The sequence below is a fragment of the Scardinius erythrophthalmus genome (assembly GCF_964197995.2).
Source record: "Scardinius erythrophthalmus genome assembly, chromosome: 19".
In the NCBI taxonomy this organism is placed as follows: Eukaryota; Metazoa; Chordata; class Actinopteri; order Cypriniformes; family Leuciscidae; genus Scardinius; species Scardinius erythrophthalmus.
The window spans coordinates 38,516,727-38,543,230 of record NC_138239.1 but is presented as its reverse complement, the minus strand read 5'-3'; the positions used below and the strand labels follow the sequence as shown (position 1 = coordinate 38,543,230).

At 39.4% G+C, this 26,504-nt stretch overlaps 1 protein-coding gene across 4 annotated transcripts in view; it reads right to left on the bottom strand.

Annotated features, from left to right (window-relative positions):
- Positions 1 to 1,235: 1,235 nt before the first annotated feature.
- The window catches only part of cdin1 (CDAN1 interacting nuclease 1), a 140,966-nt gene continuing 115,697 nt past the window's right edge, over positions 1,236 to 26,504 (bottom strand). For 2 of the 4 annotated variants that reach the window (XM_081394061.1, XM_081394060.1), the window contains exon 12: positions 1,236 to 1,558. In XM_081394061.1, coding sequence (XP_081250187.1) covers positions 1,366 to 1,558 — 193 coding nt within the window. In that variant the 3' untranslated portion in view covers positions 1,236 to 1,365. Of the gene's footprint in view, positions 1,559 to 21,835; positions 22,256 to 26,504 lie in introns of those variants that run through there. The other 2 variants (XM_081394062.1, XM_081394063.1) reach the window with 2 other exon arrangements.

The window sequence follows — 26,504 nt, the reverse complement described above, 5'->3', positions numbered from 1 at the left end:
CAGGCTCATGTACACATCACCGCAGCACATCTGATTTACAGTGTCTGATCAGGAACACAATGACAGGAACTCTCCAGAGGAACTGACTCGCCGTTCACCGTGTTTTTACTTCTTTCTGTCCTGCACTAAGATCCTGATCCAGGGTTAGGGGTTTATGGGTAACACATCATGAGAGGCTGGACTGAGAGATGTCCTCATTAACCCTAAAGCCTGCTGGATCATATTCTGATTCACACATTCATAATTCCTCTAATGATCAACATGATTGTACAGTCGTCCTCCTTCAGCTCGAGCTTCACGAGTCTTTCTGTGTCAAATCTGCCCTGATTTATCAAGGAAACGCAAGAATAACTTTGATATTGTTAGTAATATTTCAGCTGGACTGAAGCAGCTTCACTTTACTTGATTATCATACATTTATTATCATAATCATGAGTATCAAATATGATCATCAGGCTTTTGAGGAAGGTTTATTTGTTCATCTCTCAATCATCATTATATTGCATTGCATCATATGATTTAAAACTACAGAGATTTGATCATAAAACTAAGCATTTAAATATCATACTAAGACATTATTGGCAAATATTGATATTTATATGCATTTTATGTAAGTATCTGCTATAATGTTAAAAATATCTTATTGAGTTACATCACAAGCATCAGAATTTCATATTTTTATCCATTTTAATATCAGCATCTGCAGCAAATTGCATATTTTTGCTCAGTTTTGGGAATAAATCTGAGCTGCTTTTCCTCCTTATTCTCACTGTATCAGACGATATCAGCTATACACTTTTTTATAGACGGTTTAATATTGAAAGCATGAAAGTATTCATTACTTCAATGAGCTCATTGTTTCTGCCTTTAATTATTGCATTGTTTATATTAATACATTTTTAACTAACTGTGATTTTGTAAATGTGCATTTGTGAAATACATAACTTAGTTTCCTCTGATATCAGATCTCTGTAAACTGTAAAGTAGACTTTCCTGTAAAGCTGCTTTGAAACGATGTGTGTTGTGAAAATCTCTATACAAATAAATGTGAATTGAATTGAACTGAATTAATAAAGTGTTCCATTATAGAAAGAATAGATGTCTCGGGTCTCATGTGTCAGGCTGTGCAGGGTTAATGGAGAATCTCTCATATCTCTGTTATCTCTCCACGGCTCGACAGAAGAGGAAGTTTTGCAGAGCGTCACTCGAAGCCTCAGAAGATAAACACACAATATATGAAGAATACAACTTTATTACAGCAGAACACACACACACACACACACACACACACACACACAGAGTGAACGTAGAGCCGCCCAGCGCTACCTGCAGCTTTACACCCGTTGGCTGGAGTTCACCGGGAGGTCAGGGCAGATGTTTGCCAGGTCTCTCGCTCTGCAGGAAAGCTGAATGGCTTCCGGCTCCACATGGGGTCGGCCCGTGACACAGGGTCACGATGTCTGAGGGGAAGCCGTCCTTCAGCAGGATCCCTCGCTCACGCTCGCAGTCCAGATCAGATATAAACCCATACCAGTAGATGACCAGACCCGGACCGAACCTGCACACACACACACACACACACACACGTTACGCTTCATAAAGAACTTCATCATGTTTAAACACGCTTTGAAATCGCTGGTGTTTCTGACGTCACAAACTACCTTGTAACCAATCAGATCAACGTGTGATCGTCAACCAGTGGATCTCTGAGCTGAGTGAGTGAGTGGAGGCGGGGCTCATTTGCATATTCATAGAACCGCGCATACTAAATGAGGCAAGTGTGTCGAGTTACATTCAAGATATTTTAAGGCATGAAAAATGTTTGCATATGTCATTTTGTTGTTCAAAGATGAGTTATAAGGGATGAAATGATTGACGACAGGAGGACTTTAACATCAGGTAACTGTTAGTAATCCAATTGACAACGACTAGATGTTCAGTTCAGTTCTGCTCATGCGGTCGAGAACAATTCATGAGTGAATCAGTTTAGAAGATGGGCTTGTCTAAACTGAAGAGTTGAAAATCTCACGCAGACTTTTGACTGTCAGCGTAACCTCTGATCCTCACTGGAAGATCCAGTGGATTGGATTGTGCCGTATACAAGGTTTTGTTCTTCATTTCCTCCACATCTTCCACTTTTATCTACAGTACAGAGCCATATTTCAACCAGAATATAATATTCTTTATGTTTGTAGCAACATATTAATCATGACTTCAGATAACCCTCGATACGGATAAAAAAAAATCTAAAAAATCTGTAGATTTACAATAATCTGGGGACTATAAACAAGATTATTTTGAAAAAGGGATAAAAACATGAGGGAATATATTCGTTTTAATTGTATCTATTCCAGTATTTCCCAACAGTCGTTGCATAAACGTAGCTCTGATGAGCCCGCATTGAGTTCAAACCCAGGTTTATCACAACTACTGTAACATCAGACCGGATGACATAGAGTCGTGCTCTTCTACTGAGGTCAGAGGAATCTGAAGGAAAACAAGAAGTTCATGGGCACATTGGATGTCATGGGGGTCTGAAAAGAGTTGAGAAGACGAGAGAACGAGCTTAAGGAGCAGATAACAGCACCGGTGGCGAAGGGTTCGGGGTTTAACACACGCGCTCGTAACCCGAGGGAGGCGTCTAAACACTGAAGGCAAAAACACAAAGGCCGCTGCATGTACTTCAATGCAAAGCTTCCATAAATAAAGGCATAAATGGACACAGGGCTCCAATTATAATAGAGGTCTATTATGTGGGCCACCGCTTCGCCACCTCAATCTGGCACAAGTATCGCTCGGGGGAAGTCAGTGATCTTCCAATAAACATCTAACTGCGTAACGAGTCGGTGAAATTGTTTGTGAAATGTAGCTTATTTGTGTGGCGTTGGCTTTGGAGAGAGTGGGACGCCGCTGAGACATGCTGCCATTAGCGTAACGAGCGCACGCTTCTGAGTTTAAAGCAGGTGCCATGCTGGTTAAAAAGGCATTTTAATGAGAGCGCAGCACTTAAAAACAAAAAGCTGAAAGGAGGTGCTGAGAGTGAGCCGGCGTTTGAGTGGCCTCCTCCCCGTCAATGCACACACATAATCACAGCGTAATTGAATAACTAATTACAGCTCTCTGTGGTGTCATCTCAGATCTCAGATCCTGCAGCTTCCAGAGCACACCTTTCTCCATCTAAACACACTGAACCCTTTCTCCATCTAAACACACTGAACCCTTTCTCCATCTTAACACACCGAACCCTTTCTCCATCTTAACACACCGAACCCTTTCTCCATCTAAACACACTGAACCCTTTCTCCATCTAAACACACTGAACCCTTTCTCCATCTAAACACACTGAACCCTTTCTCCATCTAAACACACTGAACCCTTTCTCCATCTAAACACACTGAACCCTTTCTCCATCTAAACACACTGAACCCTTTCTCCATCTTAACACACTGAACCCTTTCTCCATCTAAACACACTGAACCCTTTCTCCATCTAAACACACTGAACCCTTTCTCCATCTTAACACACCGAACCCTTTCTCCATCTAAACACACTGAACCCTTTCTCCATCTAAACACACTGAACCCTTTCTCCATCTAAACACACTGAACCCTTTCTCCATCTAAACACACTGAACCCTTTCTCCATCTAAACACACTGAACCCTTTCTCCATCTAAACACACTGAACCCTTTCTCCATCTTAACACACTGAACCCTTTCTCATCTAAACACACTGAAATTTCTCCATCTTAACACACTGAACCCTTTCTCCATCTAAACACACTGAACTTTCTCCATCTTAACACACTGAACCCTTTCTCCATCTTAACACACTGAACCCTTTCTCCATCTTAACACACTGAACCCTTTCTCCATCTAAACACACTGAACTTTCTCCATCTTAACACACTGAACCCTTTCTCCATCTAAACACACCGAACTTTCTCCATCTTAACACACTGAACCCTTTCTCCATCTAAACACACTGAACCCTTTCTCCATCTAAACACACTGAACCCTTTCTCCATCTAAACACACTGAACCCTTTCTCCATCTAAACACACTGAACCCTTTCTCCATCTAAACACACTGAACACTTTCTCCATCTAAACACACTGAACCCTTTCTCCATCTAAACACACTGAACTTTCTCCATCTTAACACACTGAACCCTTTCTCCATCTAAACACACTGAACCTTTTCTCCATCTAAACACACTGAACCCTTTCTCCATCTAAACACACTGAACCCTTTCTCCATCTAAACACACTGAACCCTTTCTCCATCTAAACACACTGAACTTTCTCCATCTTAACACACTGAACCCTTTGTCCATCTAAACACACTGAACCTTTTCTCCATCTAAACACACTGAACTTTCTCCATCTTAACACACTGAACCCTTTCTCCATCTAAACACACTGAATCTTTTCTCCATCTAAACACACTGAACTCTTTCTCCATCTTAACACACTGAACTTTCTCCATCTAAACACACTGAACCTTTTCTCCATCTAAACACACTGAACGCTTTCTCCATCTAAACACACTGAACCCTTTCTCCATCTAAACACACTGAACCCTTTCTCCATCTAAACACACTGAACCCTTTCTCCATCTAAACACACTGAATCTTTTCTCCATCTTAACACACTGAACCCTTTCTCCATCTAAACACACTGAAATTTCTCCATCTAAACACACTGAACCTTTTCTCCATCTTAACACACTGAACCCTTTCTCCATCTAAACACACTGAACCCTTTCTCCATCTTAACACACTGAACCCTTTCTCATCTAAACACACTGAAATTTCTCCATCTTAACACACTGAACCCTTTCTCCATCTAAACACACTGAACTTTCTCCATCTTAACACACTGAACCCTTTCTCCATCTTAACACACTGAACCCTTTCTCCATCTTAACACACTGAACCCTTTCTCCATCTTAACACACTGAACCCTTTCTCCATCTTAACACACTGAACCCTTTCTCCATCTAAACACACCGAACCCTTTCTCCATCTAAACACACCGAACTTTCTCCATCTTAACACACTGAACCCTTTCTCCATCTAAACACACTGAACCCTTTCTCCATCTAAACACACTGAACCCTTTCTCCATCTAAACACACTGAACCCTTTCTCCATCTAAACACACTGAACCCTTTCTCCATCTAAACACACTGAAATTTCTCCAACTTAACACACTGAACCCTTTCTCCATCTAAACATACTGAACACTTTCTCCATCTAAACACACTGAACCCTTTCTCCATCTAAACACACTGAACTTTCTCCATCTTAACACACTGAACCCTTTCTCCATCTAAACACACTGAACCTTTTCTCCATCTAAACACACTGAACCCTTTCTCCATCTAAACACACTGAACCCTTTCTCCATCTAAACACACTGAACCCTTTCTCCATCTAAACACACTGAAATTTCTCCATCTTAACACACTGAACCCTTTGTCCATCTAAACACACTGAACCTTTTCTCCATCTAAACACACTGAACTTTCTCCATCTTAACACACTGAACCCTTTCTCCATCTAAACACACTGAATCTTTTCTCCATCTAAACACACTGAACCCTTTCTCCATCTTAACACACTGAACTTTCTCCATCTAAACACACTGAACCTTTTCTCCATCTAAACACACTGAACGCTTTCTCCATCTAAACACACTGAACCCTTTCTCCATCTAAACACACTGAACCCTTTCTCCATCTAAACACACTGAACCCTTTCTCCATCTAAACACACTGAATCTTTTCTCCATCTTAACACACTGAACCCTTTCTCCATCTAAACACACTGAAATTTCTCCATCTAAACACACTGAACCTTTTCTCCATCTAAACACACGGAACCCTTTCTCCATCTTAACACACTGAACCCTTTCTCCATCTAAACACACTGAACTTTCTCCATCTAAACACACTGAACCTTTTCTCCATCTAAACACACTGAACCCTTTCTCCATCTTAACACACTGAACTTTCTCCATCTAAACACACTGAACCCTTTCTCCATCTAAACACACTGAACCCTTTCTCCATCTTAACACACTGAACCCTTTCTACATCTAAGCACACTGAACTTTCTCCATCTAAACACACTGAACCCTTTCTCCATCTTAACACACTGAACCCTTTCTCCATCTTAACACACTGAACCCTTTCTCCATCTAAACACACTGAACTTTCTCCATCTAAACACACTGAACCCATTCTCCATCTAAACACACTGAACCCTTTCTCCATCTTAACACACTGCACTGAACTCATTCTCCATCTTAACACACTGCACTGAACTTTCTCCATCTAAACACACCGAACCCTTTCTCGATCTAAACACACTGAACCCTTTCTCCATCTAAACACACTGAACCCTTTCTCCATCTTAACACACTGAACCCTTTCTCCATCTAAACACACTGAACCCTTTCTCCATTTAAACACACTGAACTCTTTATCCATCTTAACACACTGAACTTTCTCCATCTAAACACACTGAACCCTTTCTCCATCTAAACACACTGAACCCTTTCTCCATCTAAACACACTGCACTGAACTCTTTCTCCATCTAAACACACTGAACCCTTTCTCCATCTAAACACACTGAACCCTTTCTCCATCTAAACACACTGAACCCTTTCTCCATCTAAACACACTGAACCCTTTCTCCATCTAAACACACTGAACTTTCTCCATCTTAACACACTGCACTGAACTCTTTATCCATCTTAACACACTGAACTTTCTCCATCTAAACACACTGAACCCTTTCTCCATCTAAACACACTGAACCCTTTCTCCATCTAAACACACTGAACCCTTTCTCCATCTAAACACACTGCACTGAACTCTTTCTCCATCTAAACACACTGAACTCTTTCTCCATCTAAACACACTGAACCCTTTCTCCATCTAAATACACTGAACTCTTTCTCCATCTTAACACACTGAACTTTCTCCATCTAAACACACTGAACCCTTTCTCCATCTTAACACACTGAACCCTTTCTCCATCTAAACACACTGAACCCTTTCTCCATCTTAACACACTGAACCCTTTCTCCATCTAAACACACTGAACTTTCTCCATCTAAACACACTGAACCTTTTCTCCATCTTAACACACTGAACCCTTTCTCCATCTAAACACACTGAACCCTTTCTCCATCTAAACACACTGAACCCTTTCTCCATCTAAACACACTGAAATTTCTCCATCTAAACACACTGAACCTTTTCTCCATCTAAACACACGGAACCCTTTCTCCATCTTAACACACTGAACCCTTTCTCCATCTAAACACACTGAACCCTTTCTCCATCTAAACACACTGAACTTTCTCCATCTAAACACACTGAACCCTTTCTCCATCTAAACACACTGAACCCTTTCTCCATCTAAACACACTGAACCCTTTCTCCATCTAAACACACTGAACCCTTTCTCCATCTTAACACACTGAACTTTCTCCATCTAAACACACTGAACCCTTTCTCCATCTAAACACACTGAACTTTCTCCATCTAAACACACTGCACTGAACCTTTTCTCCATCTAAACACACTGAACTTTCTCCATCTAAACACACTGAACCCTTTCTCCATCTTAACACACTGAACTTTCTCCATCTAAACACACTGAACCCTTTCTCCATCTAAACACACTGAACTTTCTCCATCTAAACACACTGCACTGAACCTTTTCTCCATCTAAACACACTGAACTTTCTCCATCTAAACACACTGAACTTTCTCCATCTAAACACACTGCACTGAACTTTCTCCATCTAAACACACTGAACCCTTTCTCCATCTTAACACACTGAACCCTTTCTCCATCTAAACACACTGAACACTGTCTCCATCTAAACACACTGAACTTTCTCCATCTTAACACACTGAACCCTTTCTCCATCTAAACACACTGAACCCTTTCTCCATCTTAACACACTGAACCTTTTCTCCATCTAAACACACTGAACCCTTTCTCCATCTAAACACACTGAACCCTTTCTCCATCTAAACACACTGAACCCTTTCTCCATCTAAACACACTGAACCCTTTCTCCATCTAAACACACTGAACCCTTTCTCCATCTTAACACACTGAACCCTTTCTCCATCTAAACACACTGAACTTTTTCCATCTTAACACACTGAACCCTTTCTCCATCTAAACACACTGAACCCTTTCTCCATCTTAACACACTGAACCTTTTCTCCATCTAAACACACTGAACTTTCTCCATCTAAACACACTGAACCCTTTCTCCATCTTAACACACTGAACCCTTTCTCCATCTAAACACACTGAACCCTTTCTCCATCTAAACGCACTGAACTTTCTCCATCTAAACACACTGAACCCTTTCTCCATCTTAACACACTGAACCCTTTCTCCATCTAAACACACTGAACCCTTTCTCCATCTAAACACACTGAACTTTCTCCATCTAAACACACTGAACCCTTTCTCCATCTAAACATACTGCAGGGGCGGGGTTTAAGAGCAACGAATGATTGAAGAATCATGCATACGTCACCAGAGAGAAGACCGACGCTTTACTGGAAGACCAACATAAAAATTACCAGGTCAAGAAGAAAAAAATTAAATCTGCATGGATGATTTATTCATAATACGATCAATAACAGGCATTTATAAAATAGATAGGGTGCGTTTTAGTGTTAACTCAGGGTCATAAATGAACTTTTCCATTAAGAGCCAATATTGATTTCCAGAGGAATTTTCTTTAACCTTCGCAAGTGCGGATTTTATAATTACCTGATTAAATGTCTTTATTGCCTTATATTTAACCAATTACTTCAGAATACTACAGATTGTTACTAAAAAAATTGGTATAGACATCAGACTGTTTAATACTGCTCATACAGGCATTTACACAAAAATCACATAATAACATTATGAGATTAATGTAAAATTACAGTCTACATAAAGTAAATCAATTGTAACATTAAAAGACAGGGTAGGGCTGCAGTATTATGACAAAATCATTATTATTGGCTATTGCTCTTGATATTGCAATGATTATTATTAAATTTGATTAATACATAAAAAAAATAGGTGTTTTCAGCGGTGACTAATCTAAACGACTGCTCAACAGAAACGCTCCCATTCTCTTTACTTTATATACAAATGACTGTATTGGTATAAATACTGCAAGAATAATTGCATTATTAAATACTCTGATCAGATTTGTCTGATTTGTCTGACAGGTTTGTCAGATAAAAGCTGGTACACATCTGAATATCATTCAGAAATTAGGAATTTTACGTTGTGACGCAAATCACCTTACTGTAAATGTTGGGAAATTATATTTGATGGGAAAGGATTAGGTGATTATATTCATGACACCATTATTGGGTGTGGTCATCAATTCTTCTTTTAGCTCATATTGAATATTTGTTCAGAATTTCAGCAAATGACTGTATTCAGAGGATTATGTTTTAATTTTATTAGGCAGGTCTAGGTATATAGGGTTTGCATTGAGTCACTTTCCCGCAGGAACACACTCCCTCAGCCGGACTGAGTGGCAGAAGAGCTGCTGAGTGACTGGATTTAATAGAGGAAACTGTGAAAACGCCAGTAAAACAAACGATTATCAGTTTAAACTAAAGGTTGGACTCAATACAGTGTTCCTTAAAACTTACCAAAGATCCAGTGATCCGTGGATATTGACATGAAGGCAGGATTCGCGTTACCTGACATTTATATGTGCCTGATTTCGACGCAAGTGAAATACAAATTTGCCTTTGAACACTTTATACAAATACAATATAGGTCTAAATCCATCTGATCACTTCTATCAAGTAAGGGATAATGTACATCTAGCTGGTTGTTATCTCAAAATAAACCAGACAGGTTGATCAGGACTTCCGGTCTTCCATCAACCTGAAGGGGGTTTATTCTGAGATCACTCACACACACACATTATCTTTGTGGGGACTCTCCATAGACTTAATGGTTTTTATACTGTACAAACTGTATATTCTGTCTCCTTACACTAACCCTACCCCTAAACCTACCCATCACAGAAAACTTTCTGCATTTTTACATTTCCAAAAACACTCATTCTGTATGATTTACAAGCTTGTTTACCCATGGGGACCCATGAGTCTGTGTGCATTCAGGTTGAAGTCCCCACCGGGATAGAAAAACAGGTACACACACACACACACAAACACACACACACACACACACACCTGAAGGGGGTTTATTCTGAGATAACAACCGGCTGGATGTACATTACATCAGAACCACAATTGTAAACGTTCAATCTTCAATCGTGCCTTATTATTCAGCCTCAATTATCACCCCGCAAGAACAATTACAGTGCTTTACAACTATAGAACAAAAAGAGTTAAATAAACGTATCATTTCGTCTAAAACAACAACATGTTTATTAGATCCTACACCAACTAAACTATTGAAAGAAGTGTTACCTGTAGTGGAAGAGCCTCTCCTCAATATTATTAACTCGTCTTTATCTTTAGGTCATGTTCCAAGAACATTTAAACTGGCAGTTATAAAACCTCTCATTAAGAAATCACAATTAGATCATAATAATCTAGCAAATTATAGACCCATTTAAAATCTTCCATTTATGTCTAAAATACTAGAAAAAGTTGTGTCCGCTCAACTGGGCTCTTTCTGGCAAGAAAATGACATCTATGAAAAGTTTCAGTCTGGGTTCAGGCCGCATCATAGCACTGAAACTGCGCTCGTTAAAATCACAAATGATTTACTCTTAGCTTCTGACCAAGGCTGTATCTCAATACTAGTTTTACTTGATCTTAGTGCTGCGTTCGATACTATAGATCACACAATACTCTTAGATCGACTACAAAATTATACTGGTGCTCAAGGACAAGCATTAAGCTGGTTCAGATCATACTTATCAGACCGCTACCATTTTGTCTATTTGAATGGAGAAAAATCGATCATAACTCCAGTAAACTATGGAGTGCCGCAGGGATCTGTGTTAGGCCCTCTATTATTCTCAATATATATGCTGCCACTTGGAAATATTATAAGGAAACATGGAATTAGTTTCCATTGTTATGCTGATGACACTCAAATATATATTTCATCACGGCCGGATGAAAACGCTAAATTATCCAAATTGACAGAGTGTGTTAAAGATATAAAAGATTGGATGACGCATAATTTTCTTTTATTAAATCCAGACAAGACACAGGTAATACTTATCGGTTCAAAAAACCACCCACAATACCTCTCACAATACAACTTTAACATCGTAGGATGCCCTGTTACTTCATCCTCTACAGTAAAAGACCTGGGTGTTATACTCGACTGTAACCTGTCTTTTGAAAATCATATTTCATATGTTACAAAAACAGCCTTTTTGCACCTTAGAAACATTGCTAAGCTACGTAATATCCTATCTGTTTCTGATGCAGAAAAGTTAGTTCATGCATTCATGACCTCGAGACTAGATTACTGTAATGCGTTATTAGCTGGTTGTCCTGCATCCTCAATAAACAAGCTACAGTTAGTCCAAAATGCCGCCGCTAGAGTTCTAACTAGATCAAGAAAATATGATCATATAACACCGATTTTATCATCCCTACATTGGTTACCTATAAAGTCCCGTATTAATTACAAGGTATTGCTACTGACTTATAAAGCCCTAAACGGCTTAGCTCCAGTTTATTTAACGGATCTTCTATCGCCCTATAATCCATCGCGCTCTTTAAGATCACTAAATTCGAGGCTTTTGGTCATACCTAGGATATCCAGATCCACCAAAGGAGGGAGATCATTTTCACATTTAGCTCCAAAACTCTGGAAAAGCCTTCCTGATACTGTTCGTTGCTCAGACTCGCTCTCCCAGTTTAAAACTAGATTAAAGACGCATCTTTTCGGACAGGCATTCATATAATATTTTTAATCTTACAGTTCAAACTACAATCCGGCCTCTAGTTCATAAATGCCAGAGGAGAACTGGCCCCCGACTGAGCCTGGGTTCTCCCAAGGTTTTTTTTTTTTTTCTCCATTAGGTCACCTGATGGAGTTTTAGGACACCATTAGGTCACTTGATGGAGTTTTTCGGTTCCTTGCTACTGTTGCCATTAGCTTGCTCAGTTGGGGATATTTTGGGGATATTTAATTTTATTTTATCAATCAATAAATTCCACTAGAAACAAACCTTGTTGCATTATTTTAATTTAATACTGTGAAGCTGCTTTGATACAATCTGTATTGTGAAAAGCGCTATACAAATATACTTGACTTGACTTGACATTATCCCGGTTATTACATGGCTACTTGCCACATAAGTAAATAATTAGACACGAAATATTGGTCTGAGTTGTATCTTATAATCCAACAGTGTACAATGTCTCTTTTTCCCTGAGAAGGGAACGAGAAACTGCGTCAATACGACATTTTGGGGAATGCCCCCCAGCGTAGCAGACCCGCATGAATGAAACTATTGCTATCTTGATTGGCGTTGCGTCATGACGTAACGTAACGGCATACACAGAAGCTACAAAGGGACGCCGGCACACAACAGAGTTAGCTTTTTGCGATGAAGTAAGTCACTCCCAGGCAGGGGAAGGTGTGGTAAAGGGACGCAGTGTCTCGTTTCCTTCTCAGGGAACAAGTGTTACAGTCGTAACCTGAGACATTCCCTTTCGAGGGGGTACAGCACTTTGGGGAATGAGTACCCACTATGCCACAATGAGCCCTGCCTGTCCCAGTGTGAAGCTGCGCACAGGACTCTCCGGTCCTCAGATCCGTCTTCTCAGGAGGCTGTGGGCGAGAGCGCCGCCTAGAGTCCCAAGCTCTCTGAGGGGGACCTCTAGAAGTGAAACTCTTCTTCTGTTCTGAATGGTAGGTTGAATTAAAATATCTAACTTCTCAAAGTCAGATAATATTCCATAATTTTAATTCCTTAGAATTAAATGCAGCCATAATCACCAGACATTACTGTTTTAATATTTATTTATACAGTCTTGTAATCTACACGCTGCCTCGGCAAACGCGAGATTCGAGGCGTTACAATATATTTGGCTTTCAACCCTCCAGAAGAAAGTCAACAGGTGTGAGGCTGAAACATCCGACAGCGCACGGCTGTACGCGTCGAGATATTTCTCAATGAACACCGCCAGCACCCTCAGGAGCTGACTGTGAATGCCTCGCACCCAAACAGTATTATTTCACAAATCGCATGTGTCCCTTTTATTGCAGCCCCGTAATCTACGCGTTGCCTCGGCAAACGCGAGATTTAAGTCGTTCACAATATATTTGGCTTTCATCTCTCGAGAAGAAAGTCAACAGGCGCGAGGCTGAAACACCCGAAAACACAGAGGTATTTTGAGATATTTCTCAATTAACACAGCCCTCAGGAGCTGACTGTGCATGCCTCTAACCCAAACAGTATCACACTAACACTGATTCTTTATTGCAGAGTGGACCCGTAATCAATGCACTGCCTCGGCAAACGCAAGGTCCGAGCCACAGAATCTTTTTTGCAGAGTAGACCCGTAATCTACGCGCTGCCTCTGCAAACGCGAGATCCCAGCCACAGAATCTTTATTTGAGGTTCTTGGGGGACAAACAACACCAAATAGGACAGACAGTTTGACACAGAGCGCTTGCTGAAGAGCAAAAAGCTAATTCTGTTGTGTGCCGGCATCCCTTTGTAGCTTCCGTGTATGCCGTCACATGTTACGTCATGACACAACGCCAATCAGGATTGGAATAGTTTTATTCATGCTTCAGCTACGCTGGGGGCATTCCCCAAAGTGTCGTATCGACGCAGTGCGAGTTCCCTTGAAAGGGAACAATAGTTACAAAATGGCATCAGCTTCGTTTGTATGAAACAAGAGAGAGCAAGTTTTAAAATTTTATTAGTTCAAATGCAAAATTTCAACGAAGAAAAAAAACATACCTAGCAAGCGTATAGCGCTGCTGACTTCAGTGACCCGGATGAGCCTGTGTTTCTGTTATCAGCGGTTGTTATCTGGGAATAATATACCACTGGATGGAGCGATTGACCAATCAGAATCAAGAATTCCACAAAGCCATGTAATAATGTTATATATCATCATATCTTCCAGCCCTAAAACGTGTGTAGTTTTTTGTCAATGTTTATTTAAAAACATCCAATTATGCAGAATATACAATGGTAAATATTTAATTGATGAGTTGTCAATACAATATACAGGGCATGATTTTACCCCTAAACTCAGCATAGTAACACACAATGATAACTGCAAATCCACTGTTCTCTGCCTGGTTCCAGTTGTTTCTGTGAATCGCAGCAATCATTTGCGTTTCTGTTCTGTAGCTTTCGGCAGTCTGTAAAAATATACTTCAGATTTCTTGTCAAATCTATTTGTTCAGTCAATCTCAAAGTTCTTTCCCGTTTTAGATGTGTTTTGTGTGTTTTTCGCGCCTGAAAACAAACACTGCCACTCAGTGTTTCTTTTCCTAGCCGACAGTGACATCACACGCATAACCTCTATTCTGCTAAATCACGGGATGCAAGCTTGGTATGGGAACCTTTCTGTTCAGTCAAAATCACATGAGGCACAGTGATTTGACATGCTGAAAGTGACTTGGTAAAAAGCCAACCTGACTCGTAATATGAAGGGACTCACTGGTGACTCATTGGTCAGAAAGGGCTTCCTCTCCTCTCAGTTGGTGAATAATCAGTGTTTATTTATAGGGCTTGAACCGGCTTGCAGGGGGCGAGAGAGAGAGAGAGAGACTCAAGGCCGATATCAGCACGCTAACCAGCATCTCGCATATATATAATATTTCCCCGGCCCAGCCCGAGGGCCAGCGTTCAGCACACGATCACGATAACGAAAGGCCTTCGCACAAACAGGATGTTTAAAGAGAGCATGAGACACGGCCTCCAACGGACGACGATAAATAAACAATGTGTCCTACTCCATAAATATCACAAGGTGAACATCCTGACATCCTCGGTTTCGTTCTGTTCGAGCTGTTGTTCCTGAAGACCCGCCAATGAGCAAAACACAATCGCTGTGATTACACCGTAAAGAGCCAGCAATCTTCCTTCAGGTATAACTCTACACGACATGTTTATGCTTCTTGCTGATGAGGTTTCAATCCGGACATGAGGTTGTTTATTTAACCCAGCATAATGGGTTGATTCATTTTTAGCTTTTTTTAAAAACTTTTTTAAAAATACTCTACATAAGTAGATTGCATGATAATTCCTTTTTTTCGATCATATTTTACAGTATAGCACATTTTAGAATACATAATGCCTACATTTAAGCTCATTTAACAATTAAAACATTTTGAAGTAATTGAAGTGTAATTGATTAGTCTCTGTTGGCGCTGGATGTCATGCCTGAGCTTGTGTCATGTTCAGAGGGGGAACTTTTAACTTCAAATCATTGCCCTGTATTTCACTCGTAGCTGAAATATGCTGTGACTGACTCAATAACCTGTCCATAAACAAACAGTGAACAGTTCTGAGGACATATGTTAACTCTGACACAGGATCTGGGTAACACGAAAACTACCCAAACACTGGGTTGCTATGTCTGACCCAGGATCTGGGTAACACAAAAACTACCCAAACACTGGGTTGTTACGTCTGACCCAGGATCTGGGCAACACAAAAACTACCCAAACACTGGGTTGTTACGTCTGACCCAGGATCTGGGTTACACAAAAACTACCCAAACACTGGGTTGTTACGTCTGACCCAGGATCTGGGTAACACAAAAACTACCCAAACACTGGGTTGTTAGGTCTGACACAGGATCTGGGCAACACAAAAACTACCCAAACACTGGGTTGTTACGTCTGACCCAGGATCTGGGTTACACAAAAACTACCCAAACACTGGGTTGTTACGTCTGACCCAGGATCTGGGCAACACAAAAACTACCCAAACACTGGGTTGTTACATCTGACCCAGGATCTGGGATACACAAAAACTACCCAAACACTGGGTTGTTACGTCTGACCCAGGATCTGGGCAACACAAAAACTACCCAAACACTGGGTTGTTACATCTGACACAGGATCTGGGTAACACAAAAACTACCAAAACACTGGGTTGTTAGGTCTGACCCAGGATCTGGGCAACACAAAAACTACCAAAACACTGGGTTGTTACGTCTGACCCAGGATCTGGGTAACACAAAAACTACCCAAACACTAGGTTGTTAGGTCTGAGACAGGATCCGGGTAACACAAAAACTACCCAAACACTGGGTTGTTACGTCTGACCCAGGATCTGGGATACACAAAAACTAATCAAACACTGCCTTGTTACATCTGACCCAGGATCTGGGATACACAAAAACTAATCAAACACTGCCTTGTTACATCTGACCCAGGATCTGTATTACACAAAACTACCCAAACACTTGGTTGTTACGTCTGATACAGGATCTGGGTTACACAAAAACTACCCAAACATTGGGTTGTTACGTCTGATACAGGATGTGGGTTACACAAAATCTACCCAAACACTGGGTTGTTATGTCTGATACAGGATCTGGGTTACACAAAAACTACCCAAACACTGGGTTGTTACGTCTGACCCAGGATCTGGGTTACACATAAACTACCCAAACACTGGGTTGTTACGTCTGACCCAGGATCTGTGTTACACAAAAACTACCCAAACACTGGGTTGTTACATCTGATACAGGATCTGGGTTACACAAAAACTACCCAAACACTGGGTTGTTACGTCTGATACAGGATCTGGGTAACACAAAAACTACCCAAACACTGGGTTGTTATGTCTGATACAGGATCTGTGTTACACAAAAACTACCCAAACACTGGGTTGTTACGTCTGACCCAGGATCTGTGTTACACAAAAACTACCCAAACACTCGGTTGTTACGTCTGATACAGGATCTGTGTTACACAAAAACTACCCAAACACTGGGTTGTTACGTCTGATGTGAGGTGGGCGTGCAGGAGGAAGTGAAATTTTCCTCCAGTGGAAAAGCTATTAAAGCAGGATTAAAGGGCTCTATCTAAAAGCCTGGGAAACACCCGTGACCCTGCGGACTCGAGGCGCTCTGGGCCTTTACAGCTCACGTCTCATTTAGTCCCATCAGGGGCGGCTAACGGCCGCTCAAACCCTGAACCGCCACACATATTGATAAGCTCATTAATGCGTCAGGATAAGAGTGCCGCTCTATCCGCCATGTGGCCGTAATTGCATAAATCTGTTGGGTGCTCATTATCTGGTGCGTATGGATTAATGATGGCCAGGCTATCGGTGAGGTGAGACCCAATAAACGCCTGACCTGTGTGTGATAATGACTGTGGAGATGGCACTTCCAGATTTAGCCACATCATTTCCTCCGCAATGACAGCATGGAGAGCTTGGAAGGTGACGGCAGACAGAAGTGAGGAAAGGTGAATATGCAATAACGAACCTTCGCTCCAAAAAAATTATATAGCGTCCAAAAATGATGTCCGGAAGGGGATATTTGTTTTTAAATGACCCAACAAGTTCGATTAAACCAAATATGAGAAAACAGATATAAATGATAAAAATTTTTTCAATATGTTATATATGAGGGAAGAACAAAACACTAAACTGGGTGAAGGGATTTATCTGACTAAATTATTTGGCAAAAAAGGCAAACTACAGCTAAAGGTTTTATTTTACTATTCAAAAAAACAAAAACAAAAAACAAACAAAAAAATGCATAGAAAAACAAAAAGCTGATGCGAAAGAACACATTTACTACATCATAATCAGGTATTAATATTTTGCTGGTTAATTATTTTCTTTGTATGACAGCCTGGTCAAAATTTATGTCTCACAATTTGGCATGTATTATATAATAAACATATATATATATACTTACTTTCAATCATGATTCATATTAGATAGGAATCATATTAGGGACTTTTAACATAGTCTGAATAATACTGTATAAATCAAATGTATAAAAGCATTGATTTTGCATTGTTGATATTTCTTATATTTCCTTCTGACTTTGGGGTGAAACAGGTTTCCAGAGATTCACTCATGAAGTCTGACACCCAGCGATAGATGCATGAAACTAATAAACGGGGGAGAGCGTGCTGAGATCTCACAGATGAGGCCATTAAAGGCTGTGAGAGTAAAATATGTTTCTGTTCCTGAAGAAGAGATGATCAGATGAAGATCCATGATAAAGCGTGTCCTGGTCATTTCTGACTAGAGGAAGCTCCCCAATGGGCCGAGGGCTCGTAAGAGGCTGACCTATGACCTCTCGCCTCAGATCGAGTGTCGGATGACCTGCAGTTCAGCGCAGTTTTCCATCACATAAACGGGTGAAAGCTTTCATGAAGCGAATTCATTAACAGACTCTTCACATTACAGCACGGATATGATGCATGAAGTGCTCCATAATAACACTAAAAGCCCAGTTCAAAATGCAGAAAATAAATCAGCAAAATGATTTAAAAAAAGGGACAATCAATTAGTCAAGACAAACGAGTAAACAACACTTGGGTTTCCAGAGGAGATGATCCCATGGTTTGGGATTAGCAGCTCCTGTAACCTGTTACGCTGAACTCCCAGCAGTCCCAGTGGATAATTAGCCCTCTCTCTGGGGACATCAACACAAATCCCTGCATTCGGTGTCGGCGTCTAATCCCGCTCTTAACCCGGATCGCTAATGTGTTTCCAATTAGTGTTGCGCTGGGTCTGTAATCAGCAGAGTAACCCGAGAGCAGGAGCCTGGAGTGACCAGCGGATTCACACACTGAATGAGCAGGGAAAGAAGGATCCCAATCTTTGGAAAATCTCAGTCAGGTTTACACCGCAAACACAATTCCAATACGAATAAACATGTTTATTTTTCTGAGCCTACTGGGAGGATCCTTTTTTTTCGTCTTTTTTTTTCTTTTTTTAAAGCATAAACTCACTTCATTTTGATACAAATTGAAATGGTCAGATATTTGTACCGGAAAACAAAACAGATTTTTTTTTTTGTAGGTCATGAAACTATTCATTCATAACTATATTATCGTCCAGCTCTAATCTGACAAATGAGATTATAATGCATGAAGATATTACAAACATTAAATTCACGATTGTCTGTAAAGCTGCTTTGAAACTATGTGTACTGTAAAAAGCGCTATAAAAATACATTTAACTTTATTCATCTCATATGTCTTATTTGTCTGAATAAAGTTGTGAACCTAACTATTTTTTTATCTATATCAAAAAGCATTTAAAAGTTTGTGTGCCATAATGGATAACAGGCTTGAAAAGTATGGAAGCTCGTTTCTGCCAAATAATAAAACACTTTTAAAAGACAACTGCAACCTTTTATCTCACAATTGCGAGTTTATATCAACTGTGAGAAAAAAGTCAGAATTGTGAGACAAAAAGTCGCAATTACCTCCTTTATTTTTATTCTGTGGCGGAAACAAGCTTCCATACAAATGTCAGATTACTTATAAATTACTATTATTATTTTTTTTTACATTAACTTTGGTAACAGAGCTGTTGAACTATAGAAATAACATCACCTATGTATCATAACCTGAAGGAACGTCCAAGAGTTTGTAAAGGCTGAAAATAACGCAGTAACAGAGTTGATATCGGTGTAATATCACTGTATTGAACGGAGGCCAAAATCACCAGATCATAATACAGACATTGTTTAAAACGCTTTACGTCCAAGAGTCTCTCTACAAATAACTGGGAATTGAGTCTCTAATAATAATAAAAAAGAGTCTTATTTCAGCGCTGAATCGCTGCGTTCCCGGAGGAAGAGGTGTGTAAGCTGTCTGTCAGACATCCAGGAGAAAAACACCGGAAAACCACCCTAAAAATAAGTGAAGCCCCTCCAGAGAGCGTCCAATGAGAAACAGGCCTGGCTCTCGTCCAGCGCCACCTCCGTGTGTGTGACTGTGACCGAACACACACGTCTGAACCGGTCCTTCACAACACTGATAACACTGAGCCGGCACAAACACAGGAATAGGAGAGCCGGTGTGGAAACAGCTCTTGTGTGTGTGTGTGTGTATGATCCTGGCCATTCAGAAGCATCAGATCATGATCATCTCAGTGTTCTGGAGGTCGAGACCCCTGGGACCCCGGGACCCTGAGCGTCTGGGTGGGAACCAAGGCCTCTCACACACACATAAACACACAGAGTCAAAGAAAACAGCGCAGTTCAACAGTTACACACTCAATCTGATGAGATTTCCCCAGGCCTGGCAGAAACAAACACAACTTTGACTTTAATTCAACTCGCCATCTCATCTGTTATTGAGCAGTATTCGGGTGAAGGTCATATTTCAACACAAATGCACAAACAAAACTAAATGTGCAATATATATATATATTTAAAATCCATAAGCACCGTCAAAGCCTGAACATTTTGATATTTACACTGCCATTCAAAAGTTTGGGGTCGGTAAGATTTTTTGTTTTTACAAAGTCTCTTCTGCTCATCAAAGCTGCATTTATTTGATAGAAAAAAAAAATGATATTGTGAAATATTATTAGAATGTAAAACATCTGTTTTCTATGTGAATATATAGTAAAGTGAAATTTATTCCTGTGATCAAAGCTGCATTTTCAGCATCATAATCAATATCAGTTTCATTCAGGCTATTTTAATGCATGAATAATTTCTTTTCAGGGAAAAAACATTTTGGTGATTAAAGATGAGTTTTAAGGGATACAATTATTGACTACAGGGGGACTTTAAATGCTATTATTTTATTTTTTTATGTTTATTGCATGAAAAATTGCCCCACAAATCAGGGTTTAAAACTGAATTTTTGGTAAGAACAAAATGACAAAGAAAAGCAAGCCCACCCCGTATGAGCTCGTGCCTGAACAGAAGCAGAAACTGCTCAGTGTTTCACTTACAAGCTGCACTGAAATCAGATTTCACTGTCATTTTAAAAATTTGCAAAGCAAACAAATTTCAAGTGGGTGAAGAGTCCACCTCTGAGCCTCCAAAGCCTGCGAGACACGAGACACGAGACATGAGACTAAACTGATTATCCAGAGGATCAAACTGGACCTTAAAGACCGCACACCCGCACTGAGAGGAGAAGAGGTCGAGCGTGATCCCCCGGGCCTCGGCGAGCGCTGGAGGTCTGGAGCTGTTGAGCTCAGGGGTTTGTCCGTCCCACAGTTTAACCCTGTTTTCTAAAGGAAACAAACACAAGGCTCTCCGAGGATGACAGCGCTGACCTTTCAGAGCTCGAGGAAGCGAGAGGAGGAGGGGCAGAGACTACACCCATCAGATACACCCCAAATACACATTATACACTCCCAGACAAACGTGTTTCATCTGTAAGAGTTTTCATGTTTTTAAAAGAAGTCTCTTCTGGATTAAACTACAAAAACAACAGTAATATTGTGAAATATTATTCTAATGTAAATCAGCTGTTTTCTATGTGAATATAATAGTAAAGTGTAATTTATTCCTGTGATCAAAGCTGAATGTTCAGCATCATTACTCCAGTCTTCAGTGTCACATGATCCTTCAGAAATCACTCTAATATGATGATTTGATGATCAAGAAACATTTATGATTATTATCAGTGTTGAAAACAGTTATTTACATTTTTATTTTTCAGGATTCTTTGATGAATAGAAAGTTTAAAAGAACAGCATTTGTCTGAAATAGCTTCTGTAACATTACCACACTACTAACACTACCACATTTATTAATTTTTTCTAAAATAGAATCTGAAAAGGAATGACATTTGAAAATATATTCAAATAGAAAACAGTTATTTTAAATTGTCATAAAATGTCACAATATTACTTTTTTTTTATCAAATAAATGCAGCGTTGAGCAGAAAATACTTCTTTAAAAACATAAAAAACCTTACCGATCCAAAACTTTGAACGGCAGTGTGTATAACAGCTACAGCAATAACCTAAATAAATTCCAAATGTAAAGAAATGATCTGCTCCAAGTTTGCTGTGACACTACACACTAAGTGAAATTGAGTTTGCTTCATGTTTGATTTTCAGTCGATGGTGTTTCGATTTCTTCACTGGTTTCATGTCTTCTCGCTGTACAGATATACAGGCATGAATCCAGATGAACTGTAGAACAGGAGCACGTGCGTCTCCACGTGTGAGTGGCCTTTAGAGGGCCGCGGTCCTGCTGGAGAATCAGCTGAGAACACCTCTCACACTCACACTCAGCTCCTGCATCTTCCTGAGAGCACCAGAAGTCCGTCCGTTGCTCTGTCCGGATAACCGTCCAAGATTATTACAATTTAAACTAAAATGCATTCATTCACGTTGTTCCAAAGACTTTGGTTAATCTTCGAAACACGAATGAATATATTTTTTAACGAATCCTGTGAGGTTTCCATAGAAAGTCCATGCAACTAAAACTTAAAAACTCTATATATGGTCATAAAGAATCATAAAACAAATCCATGTGAATGAAGCGGTTTAATCCAAGAGATTCGATCACTTTATATGATGAACAACAGATTTAATTTAAGCTTTTATTCACAATGAAATGATGACCTACACACATGCATGAGGTCACGTGTTTACCACATGTGATGTGCTCTATAGGAGTGTTTATATGCCATATAACATGATCAGATCTCTTCACCAGACTTGGATTAAACGGTGCGATTCATATGGGTTAGTTGTGTGATGCCTTTATAACCTTTCAGGATGCTCTAATTTGTGTTTGCGTGGACCGTCATTGACAGGACTGAAACCTCTGAGGTATTATACACATCTTTTGTGTTTCGAAGATTGATCACAGTGACACGGGTTTGGAGCGGCGTGAGGGAAAATGGCGTAGTGTATGATGGGAACAGACTGTGATCTAGAGTTTGGTGTAATGAGCTGATTCTAGAATGCGTATCATTCATCTGCGCATGTTCCCGTGTGAGTTTGTTGTGAACTTCTGGTAGTGAATGATCCTCATTTAGTGAATGTTTTTCCCAGTCGAAGTCTTTTTAGAGAATTGGCCTCATATTTGATGAAGTTTGTATCATTGATTCTGTTATTTTCGTGTTTATTTCGGTAAAGCTGCTTTGAAACAGTCTGTACTGTATAAAGCGCTACAGAAATAAAGGTAACACTTTACAATACGGTTCATTAATTAACTACATTAGTTAGCATGAACTAATAATGAATTTGCATATATTTGTTAACGTTAATTTACACATTTACTAATGCTTTATTAAAATCTTGTCAACAGTAGTTAATGCACTGTGAACTAACATGAACAATGAACAGCTGGATTTTTATCAACTAGCATTAACAAAGATTCATAAATCCAGTATGCTAGTTAATACATAATGTTGACTAATGAAAAACCGTATTGTAAAGTGTTACCGCACTAAAGCTGACCTGACGTGCGTTTCCTACAGTAGCAGCACTTGCTTTACGATTACATTTATTTTTGCACATTAAACACAAGCCCTAGATATTCCATGTTCTGTTAAGCCACAGGATATTTAAATACATATGCATACACACGTTGGTGTTAAGTGTACAAACACGGCGCGAGTCCCCTGCTAAAGCCGAAGCGATGGCAGCCTGCAGACATTTATTCTGCTCTGATGTTCCCGAAACACTTGGGGAAGAAATCAAGGCCGGAGCCCTTTTTACTTTTCTCCTCAAATTGCCTCATCTCTCTGTCAGGGAGCCGAAGGGGACTCCATTAGACGGTCCGAAACGCAGACGCTCCCCACGGGCATCCATTTACCCGCTCGCTCTGCCCCGCGAAGCCTGTCCACATCAAATTAGAGCGACCCCGTGCTCCTCCTCGTATGACTGATGCCACGGGTCCCGCGCCTGTCAGCCGGCTGTCAACCGGACGTGCGTACAGCTGACAGGTAATCTTAATGTCTTCAATTAGCCCAATTAGTTCTGTCATAAACAATTTGATAAGTGCTCAAGCAACACAAACACACACACACACACACACGCACAGATCATGTGCGTTGATGAAAGGCATAATAAGGTTCATCAGTGACACCGGGTCTTGGGTTCCCTGTTTTCCTGCTTCTCTTTCACCTGCTCTCTTGAAATTGTACCATCTCCTTTCATTAGCACATCGCAGGCTGAGCATGTGAAAGCCTCTGACAAAACTCATTTGAAGGGACGGCGGGGAGATTGCCTGGAGCAGGTGCTGTGGGGAGATAAAACGATGTGCGTTCGCATGTTAGGGTGGAAATGGGCTTTAGGAGTAGACGTGCACCACCCAAACACCTTCATATAGAAACACTGCAGCGCAGAGCAAGGTCCCGTCGCCCGATGTTTGGTTTGGTGTTTCCGTTCTTATCAAAGACTGATGCGAACGCCCACGCCGTCATTACACGTGTTCTGATTGTATTGGCATCCACGACCTCTCTTTGCTCACACACACTAGGTCAATATTAATATGCAATCTCTACACAGAAACACACTGAATGGAGAGGGAACATGAGCAGCGGCGGCTCTGATCCAAAACCTACAGCGCATTTAATGTGTCATGGACCGATCTCAGCATAAACAGAAGACTGCAGATCCAGGGTTTAGTTCAGTTTTAGTGCTGGGCAATGATTAATCGCATGCAAAATTAAAGTTTGTGTTTGTGTGTACAGAGTATGATTTTTTTGAATATCTATATAATGCATGCATGTACAGTACCAGTCAAAAGTTTGGAAACATTACTATTTTTAATGTTTTTGAAAGAAGTCTCTTATGCTCATCAAGCCTGCAGTTAAAAAAAAAAAAAAAACAGTAATATTATGAAATATTATTACAATTTAAAATAATGGTTCTCTTTTTTAATATATTTTAAAATGTAATTTATTTTTGTGATGCAAAGCTGAATTTTCATCAGCAAGTACTCCAGTCTTTGGTGTCTTATGATCCTTCAGAAATCACTCTAATATGATGATTTGATACTCAGTTATTATCAATGATGGAAACAGTTGTGCTGTTTAATATATTTTTTTGGAATAATTTTTTCAGGATTCATTGATGAGTAAAACGTTAACAGCATTTATTCATACAAACAGCATTTATTCAAAATAAAAACATTTCTAACAATATAAATCGTTACCATCACCTTTTATCAATTTAACGCATCCTTGTTGAATTAAAGTACTAATTTCTTAAAAAAAATAGTTATTGTTCCCAAACTTTTGAACAGTAGTGTATATATTGTTACAAAAGATTTCTATTCTAAATAAATACAGTTCTTTTTATCTTTATATTCATCAAATAATCCTGAAAAAAGTATCTCAGGTTATAAAAAAAATATTAAGCAGCACAACTGTTTCCAACATTGATCATAAATCATCATATTAGAATGATTTCTGAAGGATCATAAGACACCAAAGACTGGAGTACTTGCTGATGAAAATTCAGCTTTGCATCACAAAAATAAATGACATTTTAAAGTATATTAAAAAAGAGAACCATTATTTTAAATTGTAATAATATTTCATAATATTACTGTTAAAAATAGTAGTAATAGTTTCCAAACTTTTGACTGGTACTATATATACTTAAGAAAATTGTGTTATATATACACACACATAAATGCAAATATTTCTAAAATATATACATGTTGTGTATGTGTGTATTTATATATACACAAAATAATTATACACAGTACACACGCATATATTATGTAAACACAACCTTTTATTTTGGATGCGATCAATAGTTGCCCAGAACTAATTTTAATTCTAAGCACAAGATCTGTGAAGAGCAATGGCGAGAGCAATGATTTTTATAAATATATTTCGCTCAAAATATTGAAATATATTTATTAAGTCTAATTAGAAATGCACCAACAAACAGTCCCTGTTTTTATTTTATTTCATAATTTATATACTTTGTATAGGTTGTGTAAAATTACTAGGCGATTAAAACTTTTCATCTTTCATTTTAAATTCTTAAATTAGAATAATAAGACACTATTCTGTTACCAATACAATTAAATAATTTAGACTGAAAAATTATAACTGCATTAAATAATGATATGAGATTGTTTTAAATATATATTTTTTTAATCTACAAATAAGAAACATTGGAAATAATGATCCATTTAAACACGAAACTAAACCACCCGTAGGTGGCGGCAGGAGACCGTCTTTATGAGTGAGTCATTGAATCTTTGACTCAACGCTGAATCATTCAGTAATGAATCACGGTTGAGTGTTCCTGTATGATGTGTCATGGTTCTGCTGTGATCTTTGTTTGGATATTTTTTCGCTGCCGAAACAGAACAAAACACTCAATATTGCGTCTAAAATGCAAGTGACTTAGTATTAATTACTTGTTAATTAAACTGTCATATGAAATCATATCGTGATGGTATTCAGCACTCTTGATCATGTGATGTTGCATAACTGTATCATTTGTTATAAATATAAAAACTCCACATTTTGAATTTTTATCGGCACTATGTTAACTGAGTTTCTTTGTGAGCTGCCCTCATTTGTTTCCATTTCTCCTCATGAAGCTG